Source organism: Macaca mulatta, chromosome 8 (genome assembly GCF_049350105.2).
Source record: "Macaca mulatta isolate MMU2019108-1 chromosome 8, T2T-MMU8v2.0, whole genome shotgun sequence".
Lineage (NCBI taxonomy): Eukaryota > Metazoa > Chordata > Mammalia > Primates > Cercopithecidae > Macaca > Macaca mulatta.
In genome coordinates this window covers 91,012,468-91,030,877 of record NC_133413.1, presented here as the reverse complement: position 1 = coordinate 91,030,877, position 18,410 = coordinate 91,012,468, and the positions used below count along the sequence as shown (strand labels likewise).

At 38.3% G+C, this 18,410-nt stretch overlaps 1 protein-coding gene across 2 annotated transcripts in view; it reads right to left on the bottom strand.

The window, feature by feature from the left end:
* The window catches only part of ZBTB10 (zinc finger and BTB domain containing 10), a 40,496-nt gene that overhangs the window by 9,402 nt on the left and 12,684 nt on the right, over positions 1-18,410 (bottom strand). For both annotated transcript variants that reach the window (XM_015145614.3, XM_015145612.3), the window contains exons 2-3: positions 15,051-15,939; positions 950-1,048 (exon numbers count right to left, since the gene is read on the bottom strand). In XM_015145614.3, coding sequence (XP_015001100.1) covers positions 950-1,048; positions 15,051-15,939 — 988 coding nt within the window. The remainder of the gene's footprint in view (positions 1-949; positions 1,049-15,050; positions 15,940-18,410) is intronic.

The following is an 18,410-nucleotide window of genomic DNA, read 5'->3' as shown; positions in this document are numbered from 1 at the left end:
GTGAACCCGGGAGGCGGAGCTTGCAGTGAGCTGAGATCCGGCCACAGCACTCCAGCCTGGGCGACAGAGCGAGACTCCGTCTCAAAAAAAAAAAAAAAAAAAAAAAAAAAAAAGAAATGTTGTATGCCAGGTAGTACATCAAATCAGCCAGCCTTTAATTTCAGTTTGTTCTCTTACTAATGACACTGAAGTTTAATCACTTAGTTAAGACAATCTTCCTCAGATCTCTTTATTCTAAATTTACCTTTTCCCCTTTGCAAGTGGAAATCATCTATGGGAATCTATGGGAATAATTTGAGACCATGTGAATATGATATTCCCCAACAACCTTTCACCCAATCATAGTGGGACAAGCCCATTAACAGTGGCTTAACATCCACTGATGATTTTGAATTATTTCCTGTGGGGGTTGCAAAATAGCTATTTTTCCAATTCTATCATTCTTCTATCAGCTTGGCATTCTTCTGTAAAGATTGACTTTCTTTTATTCTATTTCATTCATAACATACTCATGAATTCTGTTTTTATTTTCATCAAGCTTCCTCCAATGCACTGCTGATATCACACAGAACTAATCAACATTTTCTATAGCCATTAACTACACCATTTTGCATAAAAACTAATTAAAATAAATTCAATCATTATCGTAATTACCATTTCCATTCCGTATCTATATACCATCAGGAAGCCATAAGGCATATTAACTCAATTACTTTTTATATGTAAGAGTTTTTAAACTAAACAAATGACTCTCTCAAACATACAAAACCAGAAACATCAATTTGCATTTATCAATTTTCCAACGTCATCATAAACATAGCTAACATAGATTGAGAGTAGTTATATACAACAGAACCCCCTTATGGGAGAGAAATTACAGCAGGCTGCAGGTAAGATGTAACACTTCCCAATCTTAAATGTACTGTTGCTAAAATCTTACTGTACCTACCAGCATCACCTCCATCTTGACTAGTGCCAGCTTCAGCCAATAAATTTGCATTCACATTCCTATCACCATCTGGCCCCGAGAGTAGAGCACCATCTAAATCTGAAAAAGAAACATAGAAAAATTTATCTACAAACCACACCATAGCCACCACCCAAAACACCACTCTTTCTTGGAACTGTTTCTTAAATAAAAAGTACCATCTGTAAGTACTGAATTATCTACTGTGTTCAATACTACAAGGCTCACAGAAGCCTAAGACATGTACAGTGAGTACAGTGTACTGGTTACGAATGGGCTGTAGAACCAGGGTGAATTACATGCCACTCCTATTTCTGTTACAGGCTACGTGACCAAGTGCCTTAGTTTCTCCCTAATTTATATCATAGATGCGATCTAGGAATCTAATTGGATAATGTAACAAGCCAAGTGTTACAATTATGGTAATTGACACTCAAACAATACTGCTAGTACTAACTAGTAAGTACCAGATGTATAAAACACATTGTTGGTGCATCCGTATTGGTTCATAAGTGGATAAGACTAATTAAAGCTAGAATGCTTGACTGAAGTGGTGGCTCGGGCCTATAATCCCAGCACTTTGGGAAGCTGAGGTGGGCAGATCATTTGAGGCCAGGAGTTTGAGATCAGCCTAGTCAACATGGAAAAACTACACCTCTACAAAAAATACAAAAATCAACCAGGTGTGGTGGCACACACCTGTAGTCCCAGCTACTTGGGAGGCTGAGGTGGGAGGATCTGCCTGAGCCCAGGAGGCAGAGGCTACGGTGAGCTGAAATCACAACACTGCACTCCAGTCTGGGGCAACAGAGTGAGACCTCATCTCAAAAAAAAAAAAAGTTTGACTGTCAGAATACAGAATATAGATGGCAAATAAAACCATGGGAGTGAAACAGATGAGACAGTGAGAAAAGATTAAGTACACTGAAGAATCCTAACATTTATTTATTTATTTATTTATTTTATTTTATTTTATTTTTGAGATGGAGTCTCGCTCTGTCGCCCAGGCTGGAGTGCAGTGGCTCGATCTCGGCTCACTGCAAGCTCCGCCTCCCGGGTTCACGCCATTCTCCTGCCTCAGCCTCCCGAGTAGCTGGGACTACAGGCGCCCACAACCGCGCCCGGCTAATTTTTTGTATTTTTAGTAGAGACGGGGTTTCACCGTGGTCTCGATCTCCTGACCTTGTGATCCGCCCGCCTCGGCCTCCCAAAGTGCTGGGATTACAGGCGTGAGCCACCGCACCCGGCAGAATCCTAACATTTAATGAGTTACAAAAAATATATATATATAAAACCTTTAAGGGAAAAGTAGTCCACTTTGTCAACGCTCCCTAGAATTCAAGATGAATGCTAAAAATGGACATCACTTTCATTCAATAAGCACCTAGGATGTCACTGGTAATCTTACTGAGCAATACTGGTGAGTAGGTGGGCAAGCAGATAAAACGAGAGTGGTCTGTTGTGAAAAGATGATGATCAATTAAGAAAAAATGCTGACAATCTTTCTGAGAAATTTAACTATAAAAGGGAAGTATAGGAAATAGGGTAATGATTTTTTCTTTTTTAAGAAAGTGAAAGTTACATTTTTTTTTGAGACAGGTTCTCCCTCTGTCACCCAGGCTGGAGTGCAGTGAGATGGTGCAGTGGCACGATCTCAGCTCACTGCAACCTCTGCCTCCCAGGTTCAACCGATCCTCCTACTTCAGCCTCTCAAATAGCTGGGACTACAGGTGTACACCACCACACCTGGCTAATTTTTGTAATTTTTTGTAGAGACAAGGTCTCACTACGTCGCCCAGGCTGGTCTTGAATGCCTGGGCTCAAGCAATCCTCCTGCCTTGGCCTTCTAAAGTGCTGGGAGTACAGGCATGAACCACAGCACCTGGCCAAAAGTTACATATTTAAATGCTGACAGGAAGGAGTCACTAAAGGGAGAAGTTAAAGATACTAGATATTGCTGCGAAGAGAAGGAATTAACCATTGTGTAACATTCCTAAGGAGTCTTGCGATATAGGGGCACAGGTCTGGGTACTAAAGAGAGACAGCAGAGAATCAGTGTTAAAGCCAAAACTTAAGGACAGAGTTAAAGCCAAAACTTAAGGATATTCCACCAGGCTGTTGATTTCTCTTTTCTCTGTAAGGTGAAATTAAGTAGAATGTAGCATTATTGCTTAGAATAAATGGGTTAGAAGCCAGAACAATGAACAAGCATTTAATGTGGAAAGAACAGTAAATAGATACAGAACTCCTCTGCCCAATCCTTAAGAACAGTATGGATACTGTTTAGGTATTTTCCCAGTATTTATCATAATGCATGATAAATAAAAGGCTTTTTAAAATATTGTTTGCCAGGCATGGTGGCTCAAGCCTGTAATCCCAGCACTTTGGGATATATATATACTATAGTTAAATGCTGGCTTGAATAGTCTGCCCTTTGCAACTTGTATCACTAAACAAAGTTTAGTTTTAATTCATGGTATCTGAAGAATAATTTGGTTTTTTGGTCTACAATTAAACTAAAACCTATCATGAACTGAAAATATTTAACTGAAATTTAGTGGTTTTGTTTTCTTAAAGTTAAATGTATTTCAATAATCAAAAAATAACATTGGTCAGGCATGTACTAGTCCTAGCTACTGAGGAGACTGAGGTGGGAGGATGGCTTGAGCCCAGGAGTCCAAGGCTGCAGTGAGCTACAATCACACCACTATACTCCAGTCCGGGCAAGAGTGAGACCCTGTCTCAACAAAATTGAAATAAAAATAAAAAATACAATTATTCAATTTCATTAGACTTCTCTATCTTTTTTAAAAAAGTCATCATTCTGAAATGCAGTCTGTTCAAAGGACATTTCTCACAATTCTGCCGAGTGGGTTTTCAAATACAGGTTTCTATTTATGCAAAATTCTATAGTGAACTGCTGAAGGCTTTCCTCAATTCTTAAGAGGCATTTCCTATCTCCTACCCTACCCCTAAAGTATATTAGAACTTGTGATTTCTAATTCTACATGGACAACAAGTATAGACCTTCTTGGCCAAAACCTTATGAAATAAATTGCAAGTGTATTTGTCTCATGTCTCTTTTGAAAGGCACCAACTACTTGGTTCTTGGTATCAAAAACAAATCTCAATAACCGGTGAGTTCTTTCAAGTTGACAATCTTTTGACAAATAGTGTGCTTAACTTTCAGGACGCAATATATTATGTCACTGCTTACCTTATTCAAAACCAGCTAAACCACCTAGTAACTCATTATTAGAGATGTTGATGTGAATGGAATAGAAGCCAGACAACCAACCATTTACTTGACATGAATAAATTTTGCTTCATTAGGAAGCATGATAGCAACTCTTGGTCATCATCTTTTTCTCTAAAATTACAAGATTACAAAATAAACTCTAATACACCTGCTTTTGTTATATCAAATATCTTCCTATGGGAATCTTAAGCTTCATTTAAAGGTAGCAAAAAAAGGGCTAAGATTTCTTTGCAAACAGCACAAATCCTTTCTGAAGACTGATTCAAACATTAGTTTCCTTACCCCTCTTCTCACTACTGCACTTGTCTAAAACACACACACACACACACACACACACACACACACACACACACACACCACAGTGGTTTCACAAGATGACAGCTATTTTTCTGACTGGTGGCAGGTACACCTGTGGCATGTAATATTCAAATGACCAGAACTAAATGACAAGCCATGTAGGATGTCTTCTATTTTAAAAAATGTCTTTTCTCAGTGAAAAGATAGCAATCTCTATAACAAAAACAGATTGTATGCATCCAGCAGTAAAATCTTTCAACATTTTATCAATGAGTAAACTAAGGCTGAGAGAGGTTAAATCACAAGCTAATGGCAGAGGTCTGCACTATTTAGTAACTGTATTACATTGCTTCCCGACAGTTTATTACAAGCACCAAGCCTCAGGGCCTGGCACATAAGCAGGCAATCAAAAAACTGCAATTTGCAATGCTGGGAACATGAGAGCAGAAGTATATTCACACGTACTTTGCTGCTGACACTTGATATGCTCTTTTTGTGAAATGAACAAAAATAAACATTAATTCCACTCTGTCTTAAACCAGCATCCATTTTATTACTTTCCCTTTATTTAACAATACATTCTCCAAAATCTTAAGGATACCAAGGTACTAGCTATCATTGCTCTTTACAGTAAGACTTTTTGTCTACTTTAAAGCAACCTCCTCAGAATTAACATTTATATATTTCCCTAATTAACCATGTATTGCATTTAAAAAAATATATTCATGAGAGGTATTATTCATGGAAGGACAGATACAGTGGCTCATGTCTGTCTCAGTACTTTGGGAGGAGGCCAAAGTAGGAGGATCGCTTGAGCCTAAGAGTTCAAGGCTGCAGCAAGCTCCCACTGCACTCCCTCCATGGGCGAAAGACCAAGACCCTGACTCCTAAAAAAAAATGAAAATATTACCATAGATTTTTAAAAATCTTATAACAAACAGTGGAAAAAGAATGAGATGGGATTAAAAGACTGGTCTAAATCTCAGTCTCTACCTCCCAAAAATGTGCCCTTGACCAATGATATTAGTAAATGAAAATACTGAGCAAAGTACAAGACAAAACAAAGTATCATTAAAGACAAGACTAATCTTGGTGCCTTGGTCATGTCAGGAATCTCTCAGATCATGGTTGGCTACCAACCCTTCTGAATTATGTGTGAAGTGAGTAGTATAGCACCTGCCTGTGAATGCTAAATTAAACAAGACTGAGTTGGAAAGAAGGTTTCCCTACCATTTGCTTGTGATTCTCAATATTCCAACCATTAGGCAAGTGCAGACTAATCCAGATTTTCTTAGAATACAAATACTCTTGAAAAGATATGAGACAAGACACTGGGAAAGAAGTTTTAAGAAACAGCTAAACAAGTTGTATAAAAACTCAAGACTCAGATCCACTCAACTTTCATTTTCATATAAATACATATCAGCGCAAGTTTCTCTTATGGTAACAGTTTCAGAACTAAAAGCAAATGCATTCGGTGCTGCCCCTCCCCACCCCCCAAACAGGTACAGACTTTTTCTCTTCGGTTTTCTCCTTTCAATGGACAGTAAATTCAGTTGCAAATGTATTATATAAACCACCCTTTACAGTTCCTGAAGTGGCCTTTTAAACTCAAAATAGCTTCCCTTTCACTCGCAAACTCATTGACAAGTGACTGCCCCATCTTAGACTAGGCTCAAGTGCTTCTTCCTTGCATTATTCCGAAGTGCTGTTATTTCTCCCTAACAGGTTCCCCCAGTACATGCCCCACCTCCAATCCATGAAAAATGCTCTTAAACTTTGTAGTCTTAAATGCAATATAAACAGATCAAATCTCTAGTTAAAAACCACTCATTACTTTAGAGTCTGTAAAACAAGTCACAATTTATTACAATACAAAAATAACTAGTTATACCTATAGACAAGGTGGTAGGAAATTGGAGATGTCCCCACACTACTCCCTTTCTATTCTTCTACCCACTCATTCCAATTTCTTTCCACCTTGCAAGTCAACAAATGCTCTTCTTCTCCTCCTAGCAAACCTGTAAATAACAAAAGATTCACTCACACTGCCTTCTCTATGAAGCTTTCCCCAACTCTCCTGGACAGTTAGGACTGCTCCACTGCACCGCCTCATGCATCTTAAATAATCTACTTTTAACATTTATCACATGGCACTGCATATGCTTCTACCCCACAGTCAGCCTATTGTGAATAAGTTCCACATAAGGGACTCCTCAATCTTGACATTATGTGGCCTATTGCTCGGTGTCTTTAGATTTTAAATAAATACATTTCCAAATTTCCTATTATATGTGGAAAGCTATTTTGGAGTTCCCAGAAAGTTGTAACATTTCTGAAGAGTAAAGCTTTGAATGAAAATTTACACTATCTGGTCACCCTACTACATATTAAGGCTGTATCAGAAACCAAAAATTCAGTTCTATAAAAAACTTTCAGGGACTGACCTTTATATGGTTTAGACAATTTAACACCTTCAGCAGGAAGAAGTCACAAAAATGTCTTAACTGACCCAGCTCTTCAGCTTTACTCTGACCACTTAAAAGAGTTTCTAACTTACAGGTAATAATCACCAGTGTAGCCACTTCTTGGGTCAAGTACAATACAGGGAAGGAAAGCCAACAGTAAGCAGAGCAAAAGTGGAAAAAGTGGCAGACTACTATTTCCACTACCATATGGTTGCGTACTACCATCTTTTAAAATTAAATACTGAAGATTCTTATGCATTAGTATATCGTATAACTCATTAACTATTATTTATTTTTGAAAATAAGCATCAAGGCTGGGTATGGTGGCTGCAACCCCAGCACTCTAGGAGGCTGAGGCAGGAGGAGAGTTGAGCCCAAGAGCTGGAGACCAGTGTGGGCAACATAATGAGACCCTGTCTCTATTTTTAAAATCTTAAAAAAAATTAGTCAAGAGTGGTGGCCCGTGCCTGTAGGTGTGCCCAGGTACTCAGAGGCTGAGGCAGGAGGATCACTTGGGCCCAGGAGTTTGAGGCTGCAGTGAACTATGACCACTGCACTCCAGCCTGGGTGACGGAGATCTTTTTTTTTTTTTGAGACATAGTCTCGCTCTGTCCCCCAGGCTGGAGTGCAGTGGCGCTGTCTTGGCTCACTGCAACCCCCACTCCCGGGTTCATGCCATTCACCTGCCTCATCCTCCCAAGTAGCTGGGACTACAGGTGCCCGCCACCACGCCCGGCTAATTTTTTTGTATTTTTAGTAGAGACAGGGTTTCATCATGTTAGCCACGATGGTCTCAATCTCCTACCCTTGTCATCCACCGGCCTCGGCCTCCCAAAGTGCGGGGATTACAGGCATGAGCCACCGCACCCGGCCTTTTTTTTTTTTTTGAGATGGAGTCTCGCTCTGTCACTCGGCTGGAGTGCAGTGGCACGATCTCTGTCTCCCGGGTTAAAGTGATTCTCCTGCCTCAGCTTCCCGAGTAGCTGGGATAATAGGCACGCGCCACCACACCCAGCTAATTTTTGTATTTTTAGTAGAGACAGGGTTTCACCATGTTGGCCAGGATGGTCTCGATCTCTCGACCTCCTGATCCGCCCGCCTCAGACTCCCAAAGTGCTGGGATTACAGGCGTGAGCCTCAGAGGGAGATCTTGTCTCTTAGTAAAATATAAAATAAAATAAAATAAAATAAATAAGCATCAGGCTTTCAGCATCCTCTCCCCAATTATTATAACCCCAGTTACTAATGAAAAATGAAATTAAATTCTGACTTGTAGCTCATCCTTCATAGCATACTCCATGGGATGCCTAAAAGGTTTAGCAAAACACCCGGAATCTCCTAAGAGAATAAAAACTAATCCAGGTCCATAAATCTGTTATGTGAGACCCTTGGAGTAAGACTTAGAATGTAGAATGTTTCAGATTTTATAGCTATGACTGTAACACCTCATGTGGGGTCTGGAGTAGCACCCTATAATCAAAACATTAATATTTATACAAAACATTAATATTTATACAGTAAAACATGAATATTTGTAGGGCGTGCTGGCTCACGCCTGCAATCCCAGCACTTTGGGAGGTCGAGGCAGGCGGATCACCTGAGGTCAGGAGTTCAAGACCGGCCTGACCAACTTGGAGAAACCCTGTCTTGTCTCTACTAAAAATACAAAATTAGCCAGGCATGGTGGCACATGCCTGTAATCCCAGCTACTCGGGAGGCTGAGGCAGGAGAATCGCTTGAACCCGGGAGGCGGAGGTTGCTGTGAGCCGAGATCACACCATTCATTGCACTCCAGCCTGGGCAACAAGAGTGAAACTCCATTTCAAAAAAAAAAAGAAAAAAAGCCCATGAATATTCACATTTAAGGAAGTAAAAAAATATAAGTAGCTGCTTTGTTGCCAAAATGATTAAGAAAAAGCTTTGGGTCTCTAGAGCTTTTAAGATTTCAGAATTTTAAGGTAGAAATTTTACTTCTTTCCCATTAGGGAGGCTGTCTGGGATATACTCAAGGCTAGTATTGTGGCAAAACTGAATCTAAAGCCCAAGTCTCCTTCACCAAGGCCATGTCCCATGGTTTTGAAACGTATTTTAGACTGGACACGGTGGCTAAAGCCTGTAATCCCAGCACTTTGGGAGGTCAGGCTAGAGGATCCCTTGAGCCTGAGACCAGCCTCCTAGACAACAAAGCGAGACTTCATCTTTACTTAAAAAAAAAAAAAAAAAAAAATTAGCCAGGCATGGTGGTACATGCCCACCTGTAATCCCAAGTACTGTGGGGCTGACTGACTGTAGAAGAGTGAGGTGAGAGAATCACTTGAGCCCAGGAGGTAGAGGTTTCTGTAAGCCATGATCGTGACACTGCACTCCAGCCTGGGTGACAGAGCAAGACTCTGTCTCAAATATATGCCTTATTAGGATTTGTTAAATCTATCTAGTTTGAATATTCTTTTCTCAAAATAGTTTTCAAAGTACCAAATTATATGCTTTTTTACCAAAAAAGCAATTACACAAATAAACGCAAAGCTTAAACCTGATTTCAACTCTACTTGTAAGGATTAATACAAACCTAAAAATGCTGCAAAACTCCTTTTCCATCAGAAGTCTAGGTGAAAGAAACTTCCAGATTATTTAAAAGAATTCTAAATTTTATCTTTTGATCAACTAAAATTACCTTACATTTGAGTCCTCGTATGGCATAAGAAAAAAAATCATTTACACAGACTACATCAGCTTGTGGCAAAGATCAAAAAATATAATAATCGACTGCATTTACTAGAAAATATCTGAGGAAACTGTCCAATTATATTACTTGGTGTCAACTACATAAAAAATGGAGAAATTCCTTTCGGAAGACGGTACCAGGAAGTTTGTCATCCTGGTAGAACTGGTATGTTTTTCTCTTTTGAGTAAGGCTGTTTAGTATCTTAGAGCCAATTAAAAGCTTAATTAGGGCAACCACATTTATATCCATGATGAGCACTCTTCTTTGCCAATTTTACTTTATTTTGCTAATTTGTTTCTTTCGTCATTTCAAAATAAGGTATGTATGCATGCAACGTATATACAGAATAAAATTATTCATAATAGGCAGAAGTTGCTAGTATGACAGGTATAAATTTAAAAATCTAGGCTCAGAAAACCATGTTCCTTGAGCCCACAGAATAAAGTGATTTTAAAAAATGAGATTAACACCTGACTTGTTCTAGTTAAATGGGACACGACATGTGTGAACACACATTGTAAAACAAATTTAGGCACTAGTTATCTGTACTTCTGTAATTCAATTTCTAATCTCAGGTAATCTACTTTATTTGGCTAAAATTTAATGTTTCCTGGTTGCAAATCAGCAAGACAAGGATTTTGAAATTTTTACATTATCAGAGCAATTCATTCATGACATCATTTTTACCCTTATTTGATTACCCAGATTTTAGTTTTTGCTGACAGTTTTAATTATTCCATAATCCCAGTATGTGCATACTCTCTTAGGACAGAAGTTTCTAACTTTCCTGAGTTCTACCTTCAAGTATTCTTGTGTATCAGAAATGATCTGAAGTGAAGTCTAACAACAAATATGACGCTGTAGTAATACGTTACTTTCAAGATAAAAAAATACCATCTGAATAAAAACTCTGCAGCTATGAGTATACCTTCTTATCTCAATTTTTAAAAGGCACCCAAACAAAAGCTTCAACATTATATAAGACAGCATTATTAGAGCTCTATCTTACAAACTCTGGGCTGAAGACCTGGGAGAAGTCACAGTAACTAGAAGAGACCCACAAATCCAAACATGCCAAGCATTGTTTGCAGACTGAACAATTCACTAAGACTTTTCAGATGTTTGCTACAGAACTTTACATTCATTTAAAAGCATTTATTTCATGGAAAACTTTTTGTTTTCTCAATAAATGGAAATTAAAGCATAACTAATGATGAAGGGGATCATAAAAATATTTTAAAGTTAAAAGGAACTAATTTTTTAAAAAGATAGGAATCTACTACTTTAGTAGTTAATTGCAAGGTTGTAATGCTGGATAGTCCTAAATATGAAACCTGCCTCTTTCTACTTTTACTAGCTGAATGACCTTGGGAAGGCCTTAACCTTGGTAAACACAGGCTGACTGTGTTCTATATTGGTCAGAACTTGCCTGGAAAGTTAGAATAAATTCTGTGCATTAATTACAAGGTGGGCAGAAGAGCACATAGCCTACAAAAACAGGACTTTTTAAATGTCTAACATTTGAAGGGTTATCAGGTAGATTAGAGGAATTAGGTTAGGTTTAAATTATACTATTTCAAGCAGGGCGCAGTGGCTCATGCCTGTATTCCCAGCACTCTGGGAGGCCAAAGCGGGCAGATCACTTGAGGTCAGGAGTTCCAGACCAGCCTGGCCAACATATAGTGAAACTCTCTACTAAAAATACAAAATACAAAAATTAGCTGGGTGTAGTGGTGCACGCCGGTAGTCTCAGCTACCTGGGAAGCTGAGGCAGGAGAAAGCTTGAATCTGGGAGGCGGAGGTTTCAGTGAGCCAAAATTATGCCACTGCACTCCAGCCTTGGTGACACAGGGAGACTCTGTCTCTCAAAAAAATAAATAAATAAATAAATACAATTAATTAATTAATTATAAATTATACTATTCCCAATGACAGAATTAGGAAGTTATAGAGAAGCAAATTTTGGCTACATTTAAAATGACTACCTAATAATCAGTCACCCTACACTGGAAGCTGCTTAAGGAAGTCTTTACAAGCAGTCAAAAAAATCAAGCTGAGGCTAAGACCATCTATTTGGCATTTGGTAGAAAGCACACAGCACCGGAAAACTGATGTGAATAACCTCAATAGTCTTTTCCAAGTTTAAGGAGGACTGCCATGACCAAGAGAGTTATTTCATATTTGTCACTTCATTTTCATAATCTCTAAAATCAACACAGTATTTTAATGAGGAAACTGAGGACAAGAGCTTAATTTGATCATGGACTACAGTGGGTAGGTGGCATAGCTTATTTTCAAATTCATTATGTTTGATTCAATTTAGGCTCTTTCCGATATAGTAATATTTGCTGATCTCAACCTTAACTCACAGAATTACCTATAGAACCTTAAAAAAAATTCCACATCCAAACCACATTCCATACCAATTAAACTGGAATCCACAGGAAGAGAGACCCCTTACGGTATGTAATGCTCCCAAGTGATCCCAATGTGCATAGCCATGATTAAGAACCACTGCTATATACAAAGGGTTGGCAAGTTTTACTGGAACACACCTACCTTCATTTGTTTACATATTACAAATGACTGCTTTCATGTCACAAGTGGCAGAGTTGATGAGCTGATTTTTATGGCCAACAAAGGTGAAAGTCTTTTTTTTTTACTGTTTTAGCCCTTTACAGTAAAAATTCGCCAGTCCTTGGCTCTAAATCATATTTTACCCTAACCATAATGCTCGAGACCCATTTTTTTTTTCCACCAAACAACATTGGTGGCACTGATAGAACCAAATTTGTGAGTTAAGCAAGGTTCGATTTTTTTTTTTTTTTTTTTTTTTTTTGAGACGGAGTCTTGCTCGGTCGCCCAGGCTGGAGTGCAGTGGCCGGATCTCAGCTCACTGCAAGCTCCGCCTCCCGGGTTTAGGCCATTCTCCTGCCTCAGCCTCCCGAGTAGCTGGGACTACAGGCGCCCGCCACCTCGCCCGGCTAGTTTTTTGTATTTTTAGTAGAGACGGGGTTTCACGGTGTTAGCCAGGATGGTCTCGATCTCCTGACCTCGTGATCTGCCCATCTCGGCCTCCCAAAGTGCTGGGATTACAGGCTTGAGCCACCGCGCCCGGCGAAAATGATCCTTTTTAAGAGATGGCTGGGCACGGAGGCTCACACATGCAATCCCAATACGTTGGGAGGCCGAGGTGGGTGGATTTGAGGTCAGGAGTTTGAGACCAGCTTGGTCAACATCGTGAGACCCCATTTCTAGTAATAATACAAAAATTAGCCAGGCATGGTGGCATGTGCCTGTAATCCCAGTTACTTGGGGAGGCTCAGGTAGGAGAATCGCTTGAACATGGGAGGCAGTGGTTGCAGTGCACCAAGATTGTGCCACTGCACTCCAGCCTGGGAAACAGAGTGAGACTCCATTTAAAAAACAAAACAAAACAAAACAAAACCACACAGACGTAAGAGATAAAGTATGTTAGACCACCAATTAATTTACGATAGAACTAATCCATTGATACAACCATGGCTAGGAAATACTTGATAAAAATTGCTAGTAATATTATTTTTGAAAGTATGCATTGTAGTTCATTATTAATGCTTTTCTTTAAATCACTCCAATTATATGTGGCATTAATTTTTTAAATGGGGTTACTGCTGTTGCCATCAAACAACCACTACACCCAAAAGATCTTATTTATTCTTTAAGGAAAAGTGTGTGTATTTAAAAACACTACAGGGTTCCCACCATACTGTTAAATAGGAATAATCCATACAGCAGGAAGACAATGTAGCTCTAATAAGAAATTTGTCAAGGTCTTCTATATAATTAAGACAAAACAAAGTGCTGGCTAAGGAGTCTATCTACCCTTAATATTTTATTTAACTAAACTGTCTCAGGGATTTTATTGTTAAAACTTGATATAAAGTACAAGGAAAAAGATCAACAAATAGTATTCATTATATATACACACTAGCTGATTTTCACACAGTAAAAATTTCACACATACACACACACACACACACACACACACACACACACACACACACACTCCTACCTCTGAAAGCTAACCCAAATTTAAAAAGCCAGAGGAACATTTCACAGGATTACTATGGCATTTTGCCCTCTGGCAACTAAAAACAGTGATTCCTTTAACAGAAAATACTCCATCCTCAAATGACCACCATCGTGTAAATCAGACACTGAACAGTTATGGTGCTTTGAAGTGAAAAAAACTAGCATTAAATAATGTATGACAGTGGTGGACAAGCCTCGGGTATGCATAGGAAACCTCAAACCCACTGAGCTTCTTCAAATAAAGATACACACAGTCAGATTAAACTAAAGACTTAACAATGGTCTTCTTCTTTTAAAAAAATTCCCACTATCAATGTGATTCTCTAAGATTCCTATATAACTTTTGGAGGGAAATATATTGAAGAGAAAGGCCTCAGAGGCTTTGCAACTAACGCAAAGGTGAATGAAAATCAGGTGACAGTGGACAAACAAAATAGCTTCTCGTGTGAGAACAGAACAGTAGCTGCTCTAGGCCAGATGTGGTGACTCATGCCTGTAATACCAGCACTTTGAGAGGCTGAGGCAAGCGGATCACCTGAGGTTAGGGGTTCGATACCAGCCTGGACAACATGGTGAAATGCCATCTCTACTAAAAATACAAAAATTAGCTGGGTGTGGGGCATGCACCTGCAGTCCCAGCTACTCAGGAGGCTGAGGTAGGAGTATTGCTTGAACCCGGGAGGTGGAGTTTGCAGTGAGACTCCAGCATGGGCTACAGAGTGAGACTCCCACTCAAAAATAAATAAATAAATAAATAAATAAATAAAAACAGAAGAACAGTAGTCCTAAATAAACTAGAATACCATAATCTCATAATTGGCAAAATTCTTTGAAACACTTAAATATGTTTTAACAGCCAAAAATAAAATAAAAAAGGTTAAGGTGGTCTCTGAAATAACAAAGTGATTATATATTACAACTAAAGATTCTATCTTTCCCAGCACTGGGTATAAAATAGTGAGCACAGAGGCTAAAAATGAGGAAGGTCAAAGACCTGTACATGCAGCAGAGTCCACGTTCCTTAACAATATATGCAATACCTGGCTATTAATACATCTTTTGATAAACTCACATATATATGTGTTGAAAAAAGACAAAGAAAATATACCAAATATGTAATGCATTTGAATGATGTCCCCCCTTCTTTTGTAAACAACTTTAGTATTACTTTATAATTAAAATAATTCAATTAAAAATATACTTCAAGGTTATATCCAACTAGAATTAAGATGAACAAGGAAGTATCTTTGTATATATATTTACCTGGTTCTTCCTTGATGAGTAGTGTATTTTCTTCTGGATAGGCAACAGGTGGCTGCATCACTGAGCAATCTTCTAAATTCGTTTCATTATTAGGTGGAATATTATAAATAAATCTTTTTGTAGTTTGGTTTTTCCTCCTTGTTTTGCCAGTCTCTTGAATTCCCTGGGAGCCCATATTATTCCAAATAAACACTTTTGTTTGACCTTCAGATTCATTTTCAGCCATTTCAGGAGATCCATCCTGGACCCAACTACTGTCATTCATTTGGTAGTTTTCTATTTGGCCCTCGTCGACATTACAACCATCATTTTCAACCTTTACATTGCTTGCCAAATTGGTAAGATTCCGTGTTGCCCAAAAACTGGCAATTTTTTGATCCCGTGATGAAGACAGACCATCTCTATTAACTGGTTTTCTATTATTATAGTCCACAACTACAGACTCTGGAGCTTCTGATTTAATGCTTATATTTAAGGCATCTTTAATGAAATTTCGGCAAGTCTGAACAACTTCACTCATCTGAAGATAGCTGGCCACTGTCATAACTTCAATGGCATTTTGGCTTGTGAGCACCAGGTTACCAGAATACAAGAAGTCCAAGATGACTGAAAAACCTTGAACTGCAGCAATATCTAAGTGGGTAGTATTGTTTTGGTTAGGGCTTTCTTTGTTTGAAAAGCAATATAAAGTCTTAAAGAAACGGCTGCCTGCAACCAGGATGTTCTTATGAGCTTTGAAGATTTTTCCGCTTACCACAATGCTGACATCACAAAGAATACCTTTCTTTCTCTGTTCATTTAGTTGTCGCAGAAGTTGATAGCAATAAGAGTTCTCATTTGGCCTACTATTAAAGTCACAGTACCCCTCTTCTGATGGTATTTCTGACTCCTGTAATTGGATAAAAAACATTAGTATTAAACTCTATTGACTTTTTTAAAAACTCCCAAACCAAGGAAAAAAATTATCAAGCTTTTAAAAAGCGATAATCATATATATTAATCTGTAAGTAATCAAGAAAGAGAGTGAACAATGGTGGTGCAACCCACTGCTATTATTTAAAAAAAAAAAATCAACACATCTGACTGAAGATCAGCAGGATTTCATTTTAAAAATAACATTCATCATGTTATATCTTTCAAATATAAGCTAAGAATATGAATTGAGAATTTCTTAAAATTAAAAAGAGCAATTATTTTCTTCAGAAAAGAAACTTTCATTTATAGGAATTAAATGAGTTTGCTTTATCTCTGATAGGAAAGCAGCAGTCTCCCCTGATTGAACTTAAACTATCCAAGTTATATTTTGTGCTAGGCATATCACCCTGTCTACCATTAATAAAAAGGTAAATTTTAAGTCTTGGCAAACATTAAAATCAAACAGTTTAGGTCAATGAAGTTAATTAAATCTAACTAGAGATAAAGGTAAGACCCTAAGGGGAAAATCTGCTTCAACTGCAGGAATATCTAGTTATATAATTTCCTATCAACTTTCAAAACGATTTATCTCTTTAGGGTCATACATACTATAAACTGTAAGGTAAATTAAAATTCCTGAATTCAAAATTCTAAATGTTTATAAATTTTGCTTATCATACAGGTATTCATTATAGACCTACTTGGAGTCACAATTAAAATTGTGTGATATAATCGTAAGAGTATGAGCTAGAATTCAGAATGCTGTCTGTACCAGCTATTAACTGCGTATCCTTGGAAAGTCACTATCCCCGAGCCTTTTCCCTAAACTATAAATCAGTATTACAAATGTTAGTTAAAACTTTATGACTTTCCTCATACAGTGACTAGGTGGGTAAGCTCCCTCAAGGCAGAGCTGAATATCCCCTCCAGCACTTTGATTAAATATCCCCTCCACACTTTGCTAAACAACTGAAGTAATAATCTCTTTCCCAAGAGATAAACTGCTTAGACCATTTCTAGTAGAAAAGATAACTGAAAATACTGACCTTATTCAAGTGTCAATTCTTTGGCACAAAATATTAAGTTAAACATAGACCATTTCTATAAAATAATAAAATATATACACATATACATGGATCTATGATTTTACAAGCATGGAGAAAAACGTGGAGAAATAAATACTAGAGTGTAAACAGGTTCAAAGGACTGACATGCTTAGAAGAGAGAAGTGGTGTAGAGATGACAGGACTGCAAAAGAAGTCTCACAAACAATATCCTAAATGGTGGATCCCTAAACAATCACAAAATGTGACTTAATGCAATCACATGCATGGCTAAATCATAAAAATTTTAGCTTTACTTGAGTCCATGTCACAGGAGGCCACACACACTGTCACAGTCATCTCAATTCTCTGAAACTAACTCAGTCCATCTAAAAATTATAGTGCTGCTCCCACATATGAGAAGTCAACTGAAAGAACCAAAGTATTAATATTCCAGGACACAGCCAGGTGCGGTGGCTCACGCCTGTAATCCCAGCAGCTTGAGAGGCTAAGGCAGGTGGATCATTTGAGGTCAGGAGTTCAAGACTACTCTGGCCAACATGGTGAAACCCCAAACTCCATCTCTACTAAAAATACAAACATTAGCTGGGCAGTAGTGGGGTGCGCCTGTAATCCCAGCTACTTGGGAGGCTGAGGCAGAGGTTGCGGTGAGCCAAGATCGCATCACTGCACTCCAGTTTGGGCAACAGACTAAGATCCTGGCTCAAAAAGAAAAAAAAAAAGATTCCAGGACACACTTCAACTGTTTCACTGTGAAAATAGAATAGTATGAAAAACCCTGCGAATCTGGAGTATATGATCACTTCAGAATGAAGCACACAAAGTAGAGAAATTTCCTCATTTTCGACGATTCCTTGGCAACCTTCCCGTTCCCTTCTGGTACCAAGTGCGTAATGCCCTTTTACCAAAAAACTCCCACCCATGCCCCCCCACCATATAATAATGTTCCATGCTCTAAATTAGCTATTTTCTCCTCCTACCAAAACATCCAATTCTGCAAAAACTGTTAAGTCATGGATAGAGGAATCAGAACAAGTCCATTCATGAGTAATACTCTTATTTTTGTTTTTGGGGAACAGCAGAAAGGAAGTAACGTAATAATGAGACTTATTTAACCTAAGCTTTTGTATTAAACCAGTATGTTGTATTGGATTGTTGCAAATACTTGCTTAAAAAAAAAACAGTATGTTGTGAAAGTTCATATGTAGCAAAGAGGAAAGAAACGATTTACTACTTGTGTGAAAATGTAAAGAATGATACTAAAAACACCTATAACAATTACTTGGACAATGTAACTTTCTACAAAAGCATCATTCTGTTTACTTGGTTTCCCTTTTAAGACTGAGTCAAATTTTTTTGCCTATGCTCTCTACAGAAATTC